The 21,029-nt window shown below is 47.2% G+C and overlaps 1 protein-coding gene across 1 annotated transcript; it reads right to left on the bottom strand.

Annotated features, from left to right (window-relative positions):
* Positions 1-439: 439 nt before the first annotated feature.
* On the bottom strand, positions 440-17,898 carry TGM1 (transglutaminase 1). The gene is made up of 14 exons (XM_043987418.1): positions 17,580-17,898; positions 16,843-17,031; positions 15,630-15,878; positions 14,789-14,907; positions 14,432-14,539; positions 13,797-13,971; positions 13,365-13,503; positions 13,050-13,153; positions 10,732-10,820; positions 8,286-8,439; positions 7,540-7,821; positions 6,603-6,763; positions 6,080-6,216; positions 440-815 (listed from the first exon to the last, which is right to left on the bottom strand). The coding sequence occupies exons 1-14, from the start codon at positions 17,896-17,898 to the stop codon at positions 590-592; spliced, it is 2,451 nt and encodes an 816-aa protein (XP_043843353.1). The 3' UTR covers positions 440-589.
* Positions 17,899-21,029: the final 3,131 nt, after the last annotated feature.

Here is a 21,029-nt window from a genome sequence, read left to right as displayed (position 1 = left end):
CAGCTAGGTGGTACACTGGATAAAGCACCGGCCCTGGATTCAGGAGTACCTGAGTTCAAATCCAGCTTCAGACACTTGACACTTACTAGCTGTGTGACCCTGGGCAAGTCACTTAACCCCAATTGCCTTACCAAACAAAGAAATAAAAACCAATGAATTAAAAAAAAAGTCTCTACATCTCCCCAAACTTCAGTTCCCTCATCTGGAAAATCAGGGGGTTGAACTAGATGATTTCTAAAGACCCTAATATTCTCTGCTTTGACCAAATAGTGACTGGAATGACTGGGATCTCAGAATCAGGGATACAAATGACTAAGTGTAGTGCAGACACCAAAAGGGTTATGAATCCATTCTCCTTAGACTGGCATGGGCAAACAGATGGACAAGGTCAAGAGCTTCACTAAAAAAACAAACAAAACAAAAACAATCTTTATTGCCTTCAGTGCCATGCAATGTGTATGAAAGTTGGATCCCACCCCAGGCCCCCAGGCCTTCCTTCCTAGGCCACAAAGTGTCCTCTTTGTGCCAACCCCCTGCTTCAGTGAAGTGTCCATGCTCCTATTGCTTCTGTCCCATTCCTGTTTCAAGGTTAGGCTCCTCCTCGTGGCTCCATAGGGACATTTTCCCCAGAGCGGCTGCTACCCCGGTCACTAGAGAAGAGGCTCCCACCAGAAGCCGGGGCCACGTCTACCTCAATGACGCCATGCACCTGGGAGAGCTGGGGGCTGTCCAAGCTGGCGATGAGCTGCCGTCGACCTGGCCGCACAGGCACAAATGTTTGACGTAGCGTCACTGTTTCATTGCCCCCAATGTCACTGTAAGGAGAGATTAGGACCAAGAGGTGAGGCTTGGAGGAGCTACATTAGGGAAGGATAAATGCTGATCTAGGGACACTGCCTTGAGAAAGGCAGGAAGGCAGGAAGCCGAGTTTAAGGTTGCAAGCACAATTTGAAGTAGACCTTAACCAGACCTTTTACAGGCTGAACCTGGGCATCTGGACAGGAAATGGCAAATGCCTGAAACCAGTGAAACTCTTTCTGAGTCATGTCCAGGTCAAAGAAGAACTAGGAGCCTGAGGCCTTCCAAGGGGTGTCCTTGTCCTATATCCTTTCTGTTTCAGGCCCAAGTTCCTTTTCTTCCTGCTCTTTCTCTTCTCCTCTCACATCTCCTGATGCTTCTGCATCTTCTCTATCATTCTATCACCTACCAATGCCTTTTCCTTAATGATCTTTCTATTAAGTACATCCTATCCTCTTTTCTTGATCAAACTTTCACCCTAAACCAAATCCTCCCTGCTTGTTGTGTTTATCTCATCTTTATTCAAAGATAGAACCTTCTGGAAGAAAATCCAGTCTCAATAAAGGTCATCTCCAAAGAGGCAAACATCACCTTAAGGGAAATGAGTCGATTCCAAACCTGGAGGACATCTTTTCTTTCTAAAGTTATCCCCTTCTGTAACCTTGGGAAATGGCATTGGGTTTGAACATGAATGTAATGAGTTCCCTGAACATCTTCTTGGGCCTCAATTTCCTGATTTATAAAAATAAGGGGGCTGGACTAGACAACCTCTAAGATCCCATCTGATGCAAGATTTTACAATGGAAGGATTCAGGGGACTGTTGAAGTGCCCTATGCATTTAGATATTATGATAAAAGACTCAAACTGAGAATATGTTTTATTTTAAAAGTTTGTACTTTCCCACAGAAACTGTTTTAAGGGCTAGTAAGGTGCCCAGACCAGTCCTTAAATGCTTTCCTAACCAATAATAACAACTCATATAGAGCTTTAAAGTTTTTACTATTGCTTAATTATATTGCTAGTATAATAGGATCATACTAGAAGGGGCCTTAGAGCTAGATTACTGAGGCCAACCCTTTCATTTTAGAGATAACTAATGTCCAGAAAGAAGTTAAGTGATTTTCACCAAGGTCACAGAGACAGGAAATAGCAGAGCTGAGATCTGAATCTAGAGCCTCTCATACCCATGTTCTTCCCATTGTACCAGAATACCTCCATTGAAAACATGGTTTCTATGGGAATGTGGTTCATATTCCAACTAGAGGCCTCCCCTCTATGACATAGCTTCCTTTAGGTTCAGCAGGGATTCCTCATGGTGGCTGTATCAGGGCTTTAAGAGGAAATAGGTGTGTACATACTGGTTATAATTTGTAATTCAGGTATTTCTAAATAGGGATCTGCCTTAGATTACATGATGTGTCTAAAATGATTTTGATTACACCATTACTCAACCAACACAATCAAGACTTATACATCCAAACGAACATTGTCACTTCGAAGTAGCCCCCTGGGAGGACACACACTAATTCCAACCATACTGCCATTGCTACAAACCTTTAGGGACATGCCTTTTGAAATTACCACCAGAACTAGTTGGATTCACACAAGAAAATCCATCTCAAAACTCTGTCAGTCACATCTCCTTGTTGACCTAGAATGGCATTGCTCAACTTAATCAGCTGCTTTATGTGCTAGACGTGGCTCCAAATGACTTTTGGCTATTTACCAAAGTCAAGTACACCCTCAAAAGTTGATGAACTGCCAGCCTATGAGACATTTACAAGCGCTTAGTTCTAAAGGCAATTCCAAAAGAGGCATCCAAAAAATGTTTTGAGCAGTGGAATCATTGAAATAGCTTTGCCTTAACTTAAAGTTAAAGGGGACAGTACTCATTTGGATGCTGCCATTAAAAACAAATCAGCTATTATTTCTTCAAACCTTTACAGTATAATATTGGTCCATGCCATGTATTTTTATATGCAAATGAGAATTAGAGTAAGGTATGTATTGGATTCTAATATTTCTGAGCCAATAGCTCAGGGACTTCTTCCAAGCTCTGTACTCTGTTGGGCACAAAATCAAACATGGAAATTCCCAAAGGAGGAAGTGAATACAGGGATGGGCTCCAGGTTAAACTCGTTCTGGGATGGTAGGGAGGGAGGGAGGTGGAGAGGGAAGAAGAGAGGAGAGGACGTGAAGTTATGGGATCTATTCCTAGAGATCTAGGAATAAGAGATATTCCCCCTCCCCAGCTATTTATTATAATTAGAATGAAGTGCCAAGAAGCAGGGAGATGAGTGAGATGATGGAGGGAAGGGGGAGCCCATCAGTCCATCTGAGAGACTAACATTTCCTCCCTGTGAGTTGAGTCATTCTTATTATAGTCTAGGCAGGGATCTAGAGTCTCAGTAGCTCTAAGGATAGAGACAGGGTCCAGGGTCAGGGTGGGGATCACAAATGCTACAGTTATACCTTGGGGGGAATAGGAAACAGAATCTTCTCTAACAACACAGAGAACAGGGATCAGAATTCTTTCCTTCTCTTTCCTTACAACCTGTCCCTAGTACTTCCCTCCAGAAAGAGGGATCTTGCTCTTCCTTGAGAGGAATTCTGAAGACATTTCCCTCCTCACTACTCATCCACTAACGTATTTAGCCATCACCAGCCAACAATCCATGTTAACAATAAGGCTTTCTAGTCATGATAGCATAGTGAAAAGGGCAGTGAACTTGGGGGTCAAGACATAGGGTTTCTGACATTTACTAATTACCTGACCATGGAGCACATTACTTAATCTCTCCTAAGCCTTGATTTTCTGATCTGTAAAATGGATCTAATAGTATCTGTACTACCTACTTCACAGGGTTATTATATGAAAAGCCCTTGGCAAATCTTCAAAGTGCCATATGCATGCAAGTTGTCATTATTTACTCTCTGCATTTATCTTATGAGCATATTTCAGATTAGGCTCCTTATAGGTTGGTTATCTACAAAAACCCACTAAAAAGAAACAACCGAGTCTTTGTTCTACCTGGACACAGCACCTGGCTCAGAGTCATGAGAAGATGAGTACTAGATAAGTACACTTGGATAACTAAACAATAACAACTCACAATTGTATATAATACTTGGTGGTGTATGAATGTTTTCTTGACCACCCTTTGAAATAATAACCCTAATAATAGCTACCATTCATAGGTTCATAAAACTCTCTATATAAGTGAACTTATTTGACCCACACAACAACCTTGTGAGTTAGGTGCTGTTATTATCGCCATTTTTCACAGGAAGAAACTGAGGTTGAGAAAAGTAAGTGTCTTGCCTAGGGTCACATAGCTAAGTCTCTGAAGCAGTATTTGAATACAGGTCTTCCCGACTCCAAGTCCAACACTCTATCCACTGCACCACCTAGCTTCTGCTAAGTAGGTTCGATGATGATGGGATAATGTCCAAACTCAAGCCCAGCCTCCCCTCCCAACGTCATCATTATTATCCTTATAACTGGCATGTAGCACTTCCCACGTTATGTCATATGATCCTCATTACAGTCCTTGAAGGAAGGTGCTGTTCATATTCCCATTTTACCATGTGGAAACCAAAACTTAGGGAGGTCATTAGAGTCTGAAGAGGGATTCAAACCCAGGACTTTCTCACTTCAAGACCAATGTGCTATCCATATTATTGAGAAAAAGTGACCAAAATATTGATATCCTTTGACCCAGCGAGGCCAATACTAGGCATATACTGCAGAGTCCAAAGACTGAAACAAATGTATAATTTATACCAAAATATTCATAATAGCATTTTCTAGGTGGTAATAAAGAGGAAGTAGCTGGCTCAGTGGATAGACTGTTGGGCCTGGGGTCAGGAAGACCTGAGTTCAAACCTGTCATCAGATACTTACTAGCTGTGTGACCCTGGGCAAGTCATTCAACCTCTGTTTATCTCAATACAATGAATAAGGAAATAGCATACCACTCCAGTATCTTTGCCAAGAAAACCCCATAGAAAATATGGTCTATGGAGTCATGAAGAGGTGGACACAACTGGATGACTGAACAATAAAAACTAGAAACAAAATGGGTGCTCATCACTTGGAGAATGTCTGAACAAACTATGGTATATTAATATAATGGAACACTGAGATGCAGTGTGGTATAATGGAATAATGGACAATGGATTTGGAGTCAGAGGAAGTCAAATCTCCCCTCTGCTACTTGCTATCCTGTATTATCTTTGGCAAGTTGCTAAGCTTCCCTGGACTCAATTTCTTCATCTGTGAAATAAGAAGGTTGGACTAGTATGCCCTCCAAGGTGTTGTGAATCAAGATCCTGGGAACTGGGGAAGAATGACAACACCCCCTCCCTCCCATACTCCCACAACACCAGTCAAGACTGTTGCCAACAAGGAAGTTGTACTGCAGATCTGGGGAGAGTTTGGATTAACTTGGCCACTGGGTGCATTGCTCTGGGGCCCAGCTGTGGGCCCTCTGGCAAGAAAGACAGCTTTCAGGATGCCAGCAGGGAGCCTCAAACCCCTGAGAGCTTCTTTGTTCAGTGCTTTTAACCTCTTTTCAAGTAGCTTTTTCTTTTTTTTAAATTTAGTGAGGCAATTGGGATTAAGTGACTTGCCCAGGGTCACACAGCTAGTAAGTGTTAAGTGTCTGAGGCCGGATTTGAACTCAGGTCTTCCTGATTCCAGGGCCGGTGCTCTATCCATTGCACCACCTAGCTGCCCCCCAGTAGCTTTCAATTGCTTTTATTTTCCTAACCTTCACCTTGGAATGTGCTTCTGCTTGGGTGTATTGCAATATGTTTGTTTTTTGGAATGCGTTTTTTGTAAAAGGTTTGAAGCCTCAGGCCCTGAGTGATAGAGTACACCAGATGAGGAACAACAAGGTCCCTTCCACCTTTTAATCTAAGCCTTTACACGAGCTCCATAAATTCTTCCAGCCCACACTGAGCTGGCTCCCTTCTCTGAGCTCCTGCAGTGCTTAAGTGTGCCACTAAGCTGGGGCCGGTCTTGGATTTTTCTCTAGTGGTTTAATGTGTTTAAGTCTGGTCTCCCCAAGGAGATCTCAAGGAAAAGCATGTCCTGTATATACTTCTCTGCACACATTAGGCCTCAGCAAACACGAACTGAATGGCAAGGATGTCAAGCTAGCCAACCCCAAACAAAGCCAAGTTCCTTCCTGGGTTGTTCAAATGTTTCCCTACTTAATAAACCTGGAGTGAGGACATGAAGGAGAAGGAGGGTCAGAGCAAGGGGGTCAGACTCACCCAACATTGAGAACCTTGGGCCTCTGGAGTCCAGAGCCCTCCAGGCGGAAGACCACTTTGGTGAGAGTGACAGGCAGTGGGTTCCTGAAGATAATTTGTACCTCTGTCTCTTGACCAACCACTGCTGCCCCCAATACCTGAGATAGAGGGGGGAAAAAGAAAGAGAACCTTCTGATTGGCATGTAGTGGCTTCTTTACCACCATCTGAGATAACTTTCCAAAGTTAGAGACCCTCATCAATGACCCTACCTTCGATAAAGGTCGCATCACCCAAAGCTTCTTTTTACCAATAGAGACAAAGGGATGCTACCCAGCTGCACCCCAATCAAGCCCATTCAGATGAGGTCTCTTTCAGCTCTAATCCAGCCTTTCTTCCTTGGACTGCTTGTTAGAATTCAGGCTAACCCTCTTCTGGTTCTGAATCTCCCCACTGTACTCCTATTATTCTCTATTGCCCCCAAACCCATCTCTTCCAATCAGCTTCCCTTTCACCCCACGTAAGATTAGTTTCTTTTGCCCATACCGTGAGGGAGAGGTCAGGGGTTCGAAGGCGGAAGGTGTGTTGTTTGGCTAACACCTGCCCATTTTCTTTGACATGACCTGACACGTTCAGCAGCATAGCTCCCTGATCCACCAGATGTGGCCGGTACTCTGAATAGGCCACAGGCAGTGACACACGCTCAGCTGGAGTGGGAGAAAGGAGAAGAGATATCACATAGAACACCAGCATCTCTAACCATGACCCTCCCCCTGTTCTGTTCATCCTGCTCTCTTGGAACTTTCTCCCATAGGCTGCCTGATAGGCATATGGGCTAGTCAAAAGGGGATAGGTAGCTACAATCAAGCACTCAAACATTCACCAGGAAATGTGGTAGATGCTGGAGATACAGAGACAAAAATGAAATAATTTCTGCCCTCAAGGAACTTACAGTCTATCGAGGAAGACAAAATGTACACATATAAGAATATATAAAATATGTACAGGATAAACACAAGGTTATTTTTGGAGATCAGAAAAGGCCTCCTGCAGAAAGTGGCACTTAAGCTGAGTTTTAAAACCAGAGAGAGAGAAGAGAATGTGTTCTAGGCATGGGGACAGCTTGTGGAAAGACAGAGATTAGAGATGGAACAGAAGGCCAGTTTGGCTGGATAGTAGGGTCCATGAAGGTAAGCAATGCATATTTAAGATGGAAAGTTATATTTGAGCCAGGTTGTAAAGGGCTTTAAGTGCAAAACAGGGAAATTTTTATTTGATCCTGGAAGTAATAGAGAGCCACTGAGGTTTACTGAGCAGGGCAGTGACAACATCAGACTTCTGTGGAGAAGGGAAAAATTTAAGACAGGCAGATAATCTAGTCAACAGGTGAGAAGGATCTAACCAAGGGTTGGAGCCACATGAGTAGAGAGACTATACCAACATGGCTATGAGTAGCAAAGGCCAGAGAAGAGGAAGGACTTACAGCTTCCAGGGGACACCGCCACCTCCTTCTTGCTGTCTTTGAAGACAGGGCCAGTGACACCAGTGTAGAAGGTGACAGAGAGGTAGAGGTGTAATTTTACAGTACGACGACTGCTTCCACGGTTGGTCAGCACCACACTGACTACAAGGTCTTGTCCCATCACTGCATCCTGTGTTTCCACTTGCACTGACACATCCTCAGCTGAGTCCCGGGTTGCATATACGTTGGGTTTGCTGCCATGAGATGCTGCTGTCTCTACTGCCTTCCTTTCTGCATCAGACCCTGGTGACCAGCAGGAGAGGGGACGAACAAAAAAAGATGGTGTCAGGGAGGCATTGGTGACAAGAGAAGGCCAGGAAAAGAATCCTCCATCCCAAAGGTGCCTATTGAAATATCATCTCTTCTTCAAGATCCAACCCCAAAGCTACCTACCCCACCAAGTCTTCCCTGATTATTCCCAGCTGGAAGAGACCTCGCCCTCATCTAGATTTCCAAGGCTCATTGCATTGCACATGTCCTTATCATATTTGATTTTATATTATTTGAGTATATGTTTTATCTCTTCCACCAGATTATAAGTTCTGGGAAGCCAAAGATCATGTCTTATTTATCTTTATATCTCCCCTAGGCCTAGTTGGGCCTTGTATACAATAGATATCCAATAAATTCATGCTGAATATTCAGAGTTGGCCCCAAAGTCTGGTGGCCCCAAAGAGAAAGGATTTCTCAGGACCTAGAGTAGGTACCTTCAGGATGTTTATAGATGTGAGTAACATCCTCCCTCATGTTGGAGCCAACGGCTTTAGTACAGATGAGGGTCCCAATTGCCTTCTCCTCCACATAGACAATCTTGAAGCTGCCGTCATCCTGCCGTTGCCAATAGACTTTGTCACTGTTCACCTGTGAATGATGAAGGACGTGAGGAGAGTAGGGAAACAGGTAGGGAGTAAGATTTTCTATGATACTGTGGAGAGCAGAACCATCTCTTCACAATTTGGTTGCAACCTCATTTCACTAGCTACTCCTTTTGTGTTCCAATTAAATTGGACTACTAGTAATTCCACCAATCTTTTTTACATGCGTTTGCATAGGCAGGCTTCCATACCTGGAATGCACTTCTTCCACAACTCTACCTGTTAAAATCCTTCTCTTCTTTAAAAGCCCACTTCAGGTTTATGAAGGAAGCTAGGTGGTGCAGTGGATAGAGCACTGGGCCTGGAGTCAGGAAGAATCATCTTCATGAGTTCAAATCCAGCCTCAGACACTTACCAGCTGTGTGACCCTGGGAAAGTCACTTAAGCCTATTTGCTTCAGTTCCTCATATGTAAAATGAAGTGGAAAAAGAAATAGCAAGCCACTCCAGTATCTTTGTCAAGAAAACCCCAAATGGAGTCACCAAGAGTTGGACATGACTGAAACAATTAAAGAATAAAGAACAACAATTCTTTATTAAGCCTTTCCTGGCCTAACCTCCCCCCCCCCCCCCCCCCGAGTGATTTCTCCTTCCTATTTCCTATATATCTCTATCCCTACATCTTATATCTTATATCCCTTATAATCTAGAGCATTCCTTTCCCCTTACCCTTACAGTCTTCTTTATGTAATTTATGTGATATTATATTTATTTATATATTTATATTTATTTATTTTCTTTATGTGATTATCTTTTTTCCTCTTTGGTCTGGAACTATGCCTTCATTGATACAGGAAATTCCATTGAGGAAATTTCTCCTACCAGTGTAGATCAGCAGCGACCCTATAGCTTATAGTCTCAGAGAATTGCCTTGGATATTAAGACCGAGAAAGTGACTTGTACAGGGTTGCATAGCCAGTATGGGTCAGAGTCAGGAACTGAACCCAGGCCTTGCTGATTCTGGGTTAACTCTATATTCACTTTTCCACATTGCCCTCCAAGTACATGTTTTATCTCCGCTATTAAATTATAAGCTTAAGGACAAAGTCAGTGGGTATTTTTTTTTAATCTTGGTATCTCCAGAACTTAGTAGGTGCCTAATTTGTTGTTTGTTGAATTTGGGCCAACCCAATTAGATACTTTTTTTGGGGGGGGGCAGGCAATGAGGGTTAATTTTTTTTTTTGGTGGATAGGGGTGGATGAGGGTAAAATGACTTGCCTAGGGTCACATAGCTAGTGTCAAATGTTTGAGATCGAATTTGAACTCAGGCCCTCCTGAATCCAGGGCTGGTGCTTCATCCTCTGCGCCACCTAGCTGCCCCTCAATTAGACACTTATAACAAAGGAGAGCCCACTGGACCATATGCTTTGGTGGTTTGGGATGATGGGTCTCTTGCTAAAGGACATGAACATGGGGCAGCTAGGTGACACAGTGTATAGAGCACTGGCCCTGGAGTCAGGAGTACCTGAGTTCAAATCTGGCCTCAGACACTTAACACTTACTAGCTGTGTGACCCTGGGCAAGTCACTTAACCCCAATTGCCTCACTAAAAATAAATAAATAAATAAATAAATAAAATAAAAAATAAAAATAAAGGACATGCACAACCAGAGTCCTCTGGTTGGTCTCTCCCTCTTCCCCATGATGGGGCACTTGCCAATGAGCAGCAAATCCACTCAGTAAATTTTAGAGAGATCTAAAGTGATCTCAGGATCACTGTTTGGTCCCCTATGCTCAGATGAAAGATTCTAGCTATTCAGTCTTGGGCTCATCTGAATGAGCACATTCTCCAGCTGCCACATGTGAGTAATTACCATAGCTACCAGGGAGGAGGAAGCTCCTCCCATCCTCTCATAGGAAGTCTAAGAGAGAGTTGTCTGAAACCCAAGCCATACATTCATAAGAGAGGAAGAAGAAAGCAAGTACAGAAGTTCTCTGTTCCTTTATCATCTCCTTCATGGGCAGCTCTTTTCCTTTGGTGGTCAGTCCTCTGATGCAGCACCACATCATAGGATGGGGGGGGGGGGGGAGGCACACCAGGACCAACCAGAAGCTTCTAGCTGTCCATGTCCTTTAGTAGAGGCTGAACCCCATGTCTCATCTCCTATAGATCCATAACCCATGCTCCAATGGAATCACTCCTGTTACACAGGATAGGGTCAGAGATTCAATAGGAAGTAAGAGGTAGGATACATTTCAGTATAATTTGATACTAAAGGGAAAAGATCATGGACATGAGATATAAACAAGAGCATCTCATTCCATGAGGTTCTCTTACCTCAGCAAAGATGAAAGGTGTGTCATACTTCATATAGACCAGGCCATTCTTAATAGACTCCACTGAGCAGGGACCACAACAGAAGATGCCTAGAGAAACAAGGAATACTGGTCTGGGGTCTTGTTCCTTGGGTTTGAGCATAAGAGTGTGCTTGTAAATGTTTAATAACTGGCTCTCAGGGCAGCTAGGTGGTACAGTGGATAAAGCACCAGCCCTGGAGTCAGGAGGACCTGAGTTCAAATCCGACCTCAGACACTTGACACTAGCTGTGTAACCCTGGGCAAGTCACTTAACCCTCATTGCACCCCCCCAAAAAAAAAACCCCAAACAACTGGCTCTCTAAAAAAACAAACATAACACACTTTAAAGCTTATACTACATTAACACTTTCTCTATCATTTTTTTAAGTCTAAGCAGCCAACAAAACAACTCAATCCATGATTTCCAAGCTACAAATGCTTATACTAAAAATTTAACAACCAGCTCTCAGCCAGTACAAGCTGGCTCCAGCGCATCATGGGCTAAGAAGGAACATTTCTGCTTCTTCTCTGGTTCTTTCTCTGTTACTATGGCTTAGTCACAAAGCTCTCAGAAACATCACAGTAGCAAGTGATAACTTTCATAATTATGTGTTTGTTAAGTGTTTTGCAGTTTACAAAGTGCTTTCCTCACTCTAAACTTTGTTATAAGAGACATTATTAGGGGTGTTATACTACCCCTTTTACAGATGAGAAAACTGAGGCTTGGAGAGATTGACTGACTTGTCCACAGACACATCTTCTACATTGAGCTAGAAATCCTCTAGTCTGACCACCTCTCACAAGACCACCTCTCACATATCCACTTAATCATTCCACCTTCTCCCCCAGCCCCTCAGTGTTAGGAAAAAGGATATTTGTACCATGTCTTCAATCCAAAAAACAAGGCATAAGGCCCCATCTAAAGGAAACACTGGTGGGGTGGGCGGGGGTGTGGGGGGGAAGAGGATAGAAAGGAGAACTGGAGCTGATTCTGTGAGTTTTGGGGGGTTTTTTTGTTTGTTTGTTTGTTTAGGCAATTGGGGTTAAGTGACTTGCCCAGGGTCACACAGCTAGTAAGTGTCAAGTGTCTAAGACTGGATTTGAACTCAGGTCTTCCTGACTCCAGGGCCAGTGCTCTATCCACTGCATCACCTAGCTGCCCCTATTCTGTGTGGTTTTGAGAGTATGGATAGTATTCTGCTTCCCCATGGATTTTCCTATGGTTTCCTTTTTTCTGAATATGTGGCTTAGAACAAGTTTCCCACTGGGAAGAACAGATGATAGCTAGGTCATCTGCATATTCTAATCTGATTGGCTGAAGTTGAGTTTCTGCTTTACAAGGTTCAGATGCTCTCTGGCTACCAGAACCATGATATTATTTCTCCAAACAGAACAACCCATTGGCTTTTAGGCAGGAAAGCACACAAAAAGTTCCTGCAGCACAGACATATTTTCCCTGTACCTCCACAAAGAAAGGTTGGGGGCCAAAGGGACCCTGGAGATCATTTCATCCATACCCCCTCATTTTGTAGATGAAGAAACAGAAGCCCAAGGAGGAGAAGTAAATTTCCCATGGCTCCACAGAACTTCAACCTAAGTCTCTTGGTTTTGTTCTGCCGAAATCCAGGTTACCTGAAGGAATGTCAGGTGGGGTGTGGGATTGGGGGTGGAAAATGAGCACACAGGAATGGGGTTGTTTAAAGGCTACAGGATGGTAGGGTAGGAAATGAGATGGAGTACTGTCTACAGATGGAGAGGAATAATCTACAAACCAGATAGAATGATAGAGGGGAAGGAGAGTGAGGAGCAGAGAGGACAGAGAAGGATAATCCCTAAAGGGCAGAATTAGGAATTATGGGTGGATGTTGTTGCAAAGAGACACATTGAGGAAACTTTCCCCGATATTAAGCCTAATAATTAGAGACACCAAAAAGTTAAACAGGCTGCTTTGAAGAGGTAGTGGGTTCCCCTTCCCTGGAGGTCTTTAAGCAAAGGCTGGGTGACTATATATTGATTTAACCTTAGTAAAGATTCATTTTCAAAATGGATTGGACCAGATGGGTTAGATTAGAAAGATGGAGATCCCTTCTGAAATTCACAGTGAACTAGAAGGTGGGAAGAGGAAGGAAGGAGAACTTACTCAAGATCTGATGAACATAGGATCAGTGAACAAAAAGGACTGAAAGAGAGTAGGTAGAGCTGAGAGGTAGGCAAGAGGAGTGGGCAGGAGTGTCCTCTTGCCAGGAGATGGGAGCAAATGGGCAGAGGAGAAGGAATGTGAAGTGGGTGTTCCCTTACCACTGCTGGTTTCCTGGGGGGTGGCATCCACCACCTGCCAGCCATCAAAGCCTGAGGGCAGGTCTGGCCGTTTCATCCAACAATCGTTCCAGACGTGAAAGTTCCTTGGGTGAAGATAGAGGGGCCCATCTTGAATATTCCCCCTTTGCTAATTCTACCCCTCTTCCTACCCTCAAACTCCCCACTTTTGGCATGGTCCCACAAGCAGAGCAGGGTGAGAAAAGGAGCAGGAAGGGCTTTCAGACCACACCCTTTGTCACCCCATTCAGTTGCCTGTATCCCTCCCCCACCCCCCAACAGTCCCTCCCTCCTCACCAGACAGAATCGTGGTTCAGGTGTTCTAGTGGCTTCATGTTTTCATCAAAATAAATGTCCATGGTGAGTGAGGTGTCAGTGTCATGTGCTGAGTTATAGTTAGTGACAGTCCTGGTGGCAATACCGAGGCATCGGAGCACTTTAAAAGGAAAGAGTCAGTGTATGATGGGGGACACCAGGGGTCAGGCCACCTGCCTGCCTCAGCTCCTCGCCCTTCCCTCCTTCCTACCCCCCTTCCCTTGTTAAGGCTAATTACTAATAATTAATGCCAGCCTGCCAGGCCACCCCCGCCTAAGCCCTGCCCTGGTGCCACAGGTGTTCTGGAGTTGTGGGGTTAAGGGGAATCTAGGGCGTGAATACGGGGGATCCCTGGAGCTGAGCAGATGAGGTCATGGCCTCCTGTGGAGTCAGAGTTGGTTTTTCCTACATTACCTGTGGTGGTGACACCAGCAAAAACCCAGCACTGGCCATATGGGACAGAATAACCCGTTCGAAGGTAACTCAGGAGGATCTCTACGCTGCCCACCCAAGCGGACGGATTAGTGCCTCTGGAGTAATCTCCAGACCAGTTTCCGATCAATACCCCATTGTCATCTAGAGAATTCACCTAGGGGGAAAAGGTGGAGGCTGAGGGATGTCCACTCAGCACCCCCTCCTCACAGAGAACACACACACACACACACACACACACACACACACACACACGCATGCACGCACGCACACACACATGCATACCCCTCTCTTCTTCCCCTCCAAGGTTTAGCTGCCCCTCCACCCTTTCCCACCCAAGTTTTGACATAGGAATGTAATTCCTGGGTGTGCCAAGTTTTGGGTTTGGCCACACATTCCAGAGGAGTTGGGACAGAAGCCAGGATGGGTGTGGAAGGGGGGAGTACACCAGGAGGTGAGGGGCAGAGAGGTTTCTTTACCCAAAGAAGGTTTTGGGTGAGAAATAGGGAGGGGGTGGGGGACTAGAAGTGAAGGCAGCTTGAGAAGTGTGTGAACAGATATAGAGATGGGAAGCAGGAGGGAATTATGGTATGTGATGGGGTGCATGGGGAACATACCATGGCAGAAATGACACGAGAGACACTAACAGGGTCCCCCCGCCCTGCATATGGCATTCCCCGCCGGTCCAGGATGTAGAGACAGGCATCCAGTACACCATGGTCAAACTAGGAGGTGAGAGAACAGTAATCACTCAGAGATCTCTCACCACCAGACACTCTCCAGGCTTCTCAATCTTATCAATATCCCTGACTCAGATGCTCTCCTCCCATTCTCTGTGTAATATCACTAACCTTCTCCCTCCTCCCCCACCACATTCTTCTTTACCTACCTCAGATGTCTTCCCTCTCACTCATCTCCCCCTGCCCCAGCCCTCCCCTCATATTCCTGTGCTATTCTCTTTCCTCATCCCATACTTGGCCATAGTTCCAGGTGCGCTCTCCAATCTGTGCCTCCGTGCCATAGTAAATTCGACCAGACTCATTGAGCACATACTCTTGTCGCCAGTCTTCGTGTTCCACATACACAGGGTCATCTGCCAGCCCCCAGGATAAACACACAGACTTGTCAAGGGCATAGCCTGGATCCCCTAACCCTGATGCAGTCTAGCCTTCCCTGGACGTTCTGCTTTTCTATCTGAGGCCAGGCCTGGGGGGCTTACAGTTAAGCTCTAGGGTTGGGTTAGAAGTTATGAGGCAAATCTTCCTCTAGAACAGCTTTTTGTTTTTGGCAGGGCAATGAGGGTTAAGTGACTTGCCCAGGGTCACACAGCTAGTAAGCGTCAAGTGTCTGAGGCCGGATTTGAACTCGGGTCCTCCTGATTCCAGGGCCAGTGTTTTATCCACTGCGCCAGCTAACTGCCCCTAGAACAGCTTTAAAAAAGTCATGCCATGGTGTGGTGGACAAAAAGCCCAATCACAATCTAAATATCAAGGAGGGAAAGGGGTGTGGATGGTGGCAGCAGGAGAGCCGCCCATTGAGCCGTCATGGCCTGCTTCCAACTCAGGGGCTCCACTGGACAGTCAGACTTTTTTCTCCACCAATGGCCAGAGGCAGAGAAAAGGCAGGAAGGGAAGGACACGGAACGAAGTGTTTTACAATTTAGATCTTATAAGATCCTTCTATCCATGAGACCTCTGCCTGGTGGCATCTGCCCGGACTTGGGGTGGTCATGCCCTTCAGTCCTCCTCCTTTCTCTCTTAATAACTCACTTAGCCTTCCTGCCCTGCTATTCCAGCCCTTGCCCCATAGGCTCACCAGGACACCAAGGATTGAAGAGGATATAGATCTCATTTCGGGGATCAAAAGGCATCTGGAACTCTCCTGCGTCAGTTCGGGTTCGGACAGTAAAGCGGAACTTGCCCACGATGGCATTGGAGGAAACATGAACCTTCAGGTCCACATGCTGCCCATTCGACTTGATCACCTGGGCCTTCCAGCCTCCACTGCCTCCCTTGCCCACAGGGATGATCACATGTGTACCTTTGCCTATTTCAGGGTTTGCACCTGGTGAAAGGCAAATGAAGAGAGGGGATCAAGGAAGTAAGACCTATGAGGCAAAGATCTCCAATGGGATGGAACCCCTGGGGCATCTCTAATCCCTACCCAGCTTTGTTTCGGTAACATTAGTCACTGACTCTATCTGCTCCCATCTCTACTCACCGTGCAGCAGGTTTGTGTATTGGAGCAAAACCCCTGTTCAACACCCTAATCCTGTTCCCCTACTCCTGAGCCAGAATGAGGGAAAGAAGCATCCGAGGCCACCACCTGCCTAGCTTCCCTGCTACCTTCCCCAGGGCTGGCACAGCACTACCTCCACTGAACCCAGAGATATGCAGGCCAGGGCCTGAGAGGCGTGCATGTGCCCACAGAGCAGGAAGGGACAGCCTAGACCCTAAGCCCTAACCTCATCGGTTCCTCAGGGTTCCAGCAGAATCCAGGGCATTCAGGAGGGGGCCCAGGAAATTAGAGGCCGAGGTGGGCAAGGTTAGGCTCTAATCAGAGGGTATGAGGAGTCTCCCGCCCCCAGCAGCTGCATAATCACTGGCCTTGGCAGCCAAAGAGCAACGCGGCAGTGGAGCCACCCAGCCCCAGGCCAGAGGGGACAGAGACACTGAGACATGCAGAGTCACAGGGAGAGTCAGAGAGACACCCACACGCTGGGGGGGGGGGGGAAGAGGAGTCCAGAAAGAGAAACACCCATAATCCACCTATTGACGTGGGACAGACACGAGGCCCTTGGGAGAGAACATGTTGAGAAAGGGACAGACACAGACTCTCATGTCCATACATGCATGTACAGACCCCCTGCTGACCCACAGAGACATGGGTAGAAACGTGCACAAACACCTACCACATCAAGAGCAGAGAGCATAGGAGAGATGGAGAAAATGCTGTCATGGGTCCTAATGCTAGAGGCCACCAGCTGTGGCCTCCCCCTTTCTCTTGGTCCCTGCCCCTGTGCACTGACCGATAAGCAGCTCAAGGGCCATCTTGTCTGAAGATGAGTAGGGCCGGGACAGGCTGACAGTGAGGTGGAAAGGCTGCCCTCGTCGAATGATGAGGTCATCATATTCATACTCCTCCGTGTGGTGTTCCCGCCGGTTCTGATCAGAGCGCCTACTCATCAGATCCACCCCGGTCACCACCAGCATGCCATCTGGAAGGGTCACAGTTGGTTAGAGTCCAGGACCCCAGTACTGGCCCAGACCAAACCCAGGACCCCTGAGACAGCTAGGTGATACAGTGGAGAGAGTATTGGCCCTGGGGTCAGGAAGATGAGTTCAAATCCAGCCTCACTTACTTAGCTGTGTGACCCTGGGCAAGTCCCCTAACCTCTCTCTGCTTCAGTTTTTCCAACTGTAAAATGGGGATATTAGCACCTACCTCACAAGGTGCTTGTGAGGATCAAGTGAGATGATATTTATAAAGTGCTTAGCACCGTGCCTGGCATATGGCTATTCTGTTCCCTTTCCCTGCTCAGCTCAAGGGATCCAGAATCCCAGATTTAGCCCTTGGGTGGACCCAACAGTCCCAGAGTGCCAGCTTCACCCTGAAGGGGACCAGAATGGCTAATGGCAAAAGGCAAACCCATCCTCCCCCACTCCACATGTTAGCCAAGGCCCAAGAACCCCATTACTTAGGGTGGTGGTGGGGGAAACCCTGAGGATGCCCCTCCTTGAATGAGAGAGATGTTTGAAGGCTCACCTCGGATGACACCATCGCCTGCTCCATTGACTGCGCTGCCTCGGGAGCCAGGGCGACCAGAGCCCCGAGATCCTGACCCTCGGGAGCCTGGACGGCCCGAGCCCCGAGATCCTGACCCTCGGGGGCCTGCAGGCTCTGGGCCCCAATCATCATCAGCAGCTCCACCTCTACAGGAACAGCAGCTGCAACATCGGGCCCAGAAAGAGCGACCTGACCCTCTAGAGCGGGTATCTGGTTCTGGCTCTGGAGAAGGGGTGACGCTGGGCTGCCAGGAGTTTCCACCCCATCGCCCCACGTCCGAACGTGACCCATCAGTCATAGTGGCTGGCAAGAAGCAGTGATAAGCTATGGTAAGATTCACTCGGGCATCTTTTAAATCAGAACTCCCCAAGGACCCCACTTCCAACCAGACTTACCCTAGGATCTCCCAACTCCTAACAGATCCACCTAGGGATCACTTCCTTACAGCCAAGCTTCTTCAGAGACCCTATCTTAATTCCAGACCCACCTGGGCTCCTGGAACTCCCTTCTCAGCCAGACACACCCAGGGACCCTTATATTCAGTAATACCCATAATTTCCTTCCTGGTCCGCAGGGCTTTCCACTCCCCTCGGACCCCTGAAGGGCAAACCCATTCTGAGAAGCTCCCTTTCTTAATCAGCCTGCCGCCGCCGCCTCCTGTGGGGTGCCCAGACAACCCATTAAAAATTGACCCTATTTCTGAGATAATTCATAAGACATTCCGTCCCCCCGTCCCCCTTCCAGGGAGGCAAGGGTGGCTGTGGTTGGTGGGGAGGAGGGCTGCTCAGGATAGAGCACCACTCTTTCTTTTCTATCCACTTTCAAACAAGTTGTCTGGACTGCCCAGAGGCTGCGTGCGGTCTGGTGAATTCCAGCGGGGCAAAAGGGGAGGGATCTGGGGCTGGGATGCCGGGAGCAATAGGCAAGAGAAGACGGTCCGGTCTGGGCTCTGTGACTAGGAGCAGGCTCGCTCTGGAGATCACGGAGAAAGCCCAAGGACCTCAGTTGAGGAGGGGGCAAAAACTCCCTCCCGTCCCGAAGCCTGAGTCCGCCAAGGATGAGCCACCCTAGGGACTGCACGGCTCCATCCTTCCCTCTCACCTGGCGGTGGCAGCAGCAGCAGCGCGAGCGCTGAGTCCCGGCACGGGGACCAGACGGTGGGACCGACAGATGGGACGCACAGCTCGGGTTTAAAGCTTGGGGCGGGGTGGCCGCTGGTGGTGGTTTGACAGGAGGGGCGGGGCTGGGCTGCTGGGAAGAGGAAACGAAGATTGCCCCATACTGGGGATGTGATGCAGGGTGCCCGTGAGAAGGAGGAAGGGGCGCGGGGGCAGGGCGGCCCCTCACCCCTAGCTTTCCCCTTTCTAGGAAATAGAAACCCCAAGGCGGTGCCCTGGAATGCGGAGGGTGCGGGGCCCGGCTTGGAGGGGGAAGAGGTTAGAAAAGGGGAGCCAGGCTCAGCGAAGCCCATGTTATTCTCAAGTTTCTCAGTGACCACTTTTTGAGTCTGGGAGAGGGATCCTAGGACCTAGACCCCCGTCCCAATCCGCCCCCCCCCCATAAGACAGGACTAGAGAGCCCTCAAGTATGGGTTTTAACCGTAAACTCTCCCACCCCGAAGAGGATTTCCCAGTTCTAGATGGTGGTAGTCACAAAAAAAGTATGGCTCCTCATTAATCTGTTCTCCCCAACCCCGTATTCTCCTGCTCCCTTACACCCACACCCACTTCTCCATACACACTTTCCCTATTCCCTGAAACGCACGAGGACATTAACGCAGAAACCAAACCAGATATGGGGGTCACTAGCAGCAGTGGTCCCCCAACTCGTTTGGGAGTGCAGAACGGCTCCTATTTGGAACATGGTGGATAGAATATATGTGAACTCCTAAAGCCCTTGAGAGAGCGGGATATGAATTTGAGCACAGGACCCCTCACACCTGTAATCAAGTAGTGAGTTGATAGCCTTCCACTTTCCTGGGCAGTATTTAGGACCCTGTGGGCCCCTCTTCCCTTACCTCCTCCAATAACCTAAAACTCCTTTCTCCCTATATCTCCCTCTATCCATCCTGGGAACTTTTGTTTTGTCTTTGTTTTTTGTGGGACAATGAGGGTTAAGTGACTTGCCCAGGGTCACACAGCTAGTGTCAAGTGTCAAAGGCCAGATTTAAACTCAGGTCCTCATGAATCCAGGGCTGGTGCTTTCTCTACTGTACCACCTAGCTGCCCCCCAATCCCTGGGAACTTTTAAGTGAGAATAAGAAAAATGAGGAACTGAAGCTGGAAAGGATGGAGATGGGGTTTCACTGCAAAGGGCCAAACTGACAGAAGAGGTCCAGGGTGGAGCTTCCATTGCTATATGTCTGAGAAGTCTGAGTGTGCGGGTTGGGTGACATCATAGGCCTAACACTCAGACTGGCTCCACCGGCTGTCCTTCTGCCTTGCCCTGTTCCACCAGCTCTGCTGTCCTCCACCCGGCCGGGCCCCGGGACTTCTACTCACACACACCAGCCACACCTGTTTCACCCTCTTAGGACAGTGTGGTCTTTGCCCTTGCTTCCCTAGGCCTAGTCATGGAATGGGAAGCAGCATTTATTCAGGTGTCCCCAGCCCAAGAACGAGTGTGTGTGGATTTCCTCCCTAGAGAGTGACTGTCTTGGGGAGCAGCTAGTTCGTTCTCAACAGGCCAGACTGCACAAACTCACCCGCCCTCCCCCAACAAGTAAGTGGGTTAACATCAGATTCAACTCTAGTAAAACACGCCAATAGGGACAGTTATCTGTGCCTGTGACTGTAATTGTTAAGACCTAGAAGAGGTTATAGAATTATTGGTAAGCTGCACTGATGCCTGTTAGCTTGTACTACGATGTTAAACATTTTTTTAATTTGTTTTTTTAGAGTAGATTTGGAAGATTGGCTCTGAGGGCTGCTCCTTTCCTACGCTGTGGAATTCTTTCAGGGAATCCTGACAGACCAGCTTCAGACACCTGCCTACATATGCACTCAACTCCACCTCCCCAACACCTTAGAAGTCAACACAGAGAGAGGCAGAGAGAGCAAGAGACGAGAAAGACTAGGTAATCCCTGTGGGGCTCAGAGACGCTTCGCATAATTATCTAGATCATTTTGGTGAAAGTTCCACATTTTCTTGAACCACCTGGCTAATTGCCTCATTCTTCCACATCATCTGGGATGAAGACATAAGGGCAATGACTAAGAACCCAGAAATGCTGGGGGAAAGGGTCCTAACAGCAGGCAAAAAAAGCCTGAATGACATAGAAAAGGGAGGATCCAAAAAGAATGGGGACAAGTCCCATTGTTTTTGTGTTTCTGTGCACCAGAGATCACCTCCGCAACCAGTCCCATTTGGTCCCCCTTCTGCTCAGTTTTTATGCTGGGAACCTAAGCTGTGAGAGAACTCAGACTACAA

The sequence above is a fragment of the Dromiciops gliroides genome, chromosome 2 (assembly GCF_019393635.1).
Source record: "Dromiciops gliroides isolate mDroGli1 chromosome 2, mDroGli1.pri, whole genome shotgun sequence".
In the NCBI taxonomy this organism is placed as follows: Eukaryota; Metazoa; Chordata; class Mammalia; order Microbiotheria; family Microbiotheriidae; genus Dromiciops; species Dromiciops gliroides.
Note: the sequence above shows the minus strand (reverse complement) of the source record. Positions and strands in the feature narration are given on the sequence as shown.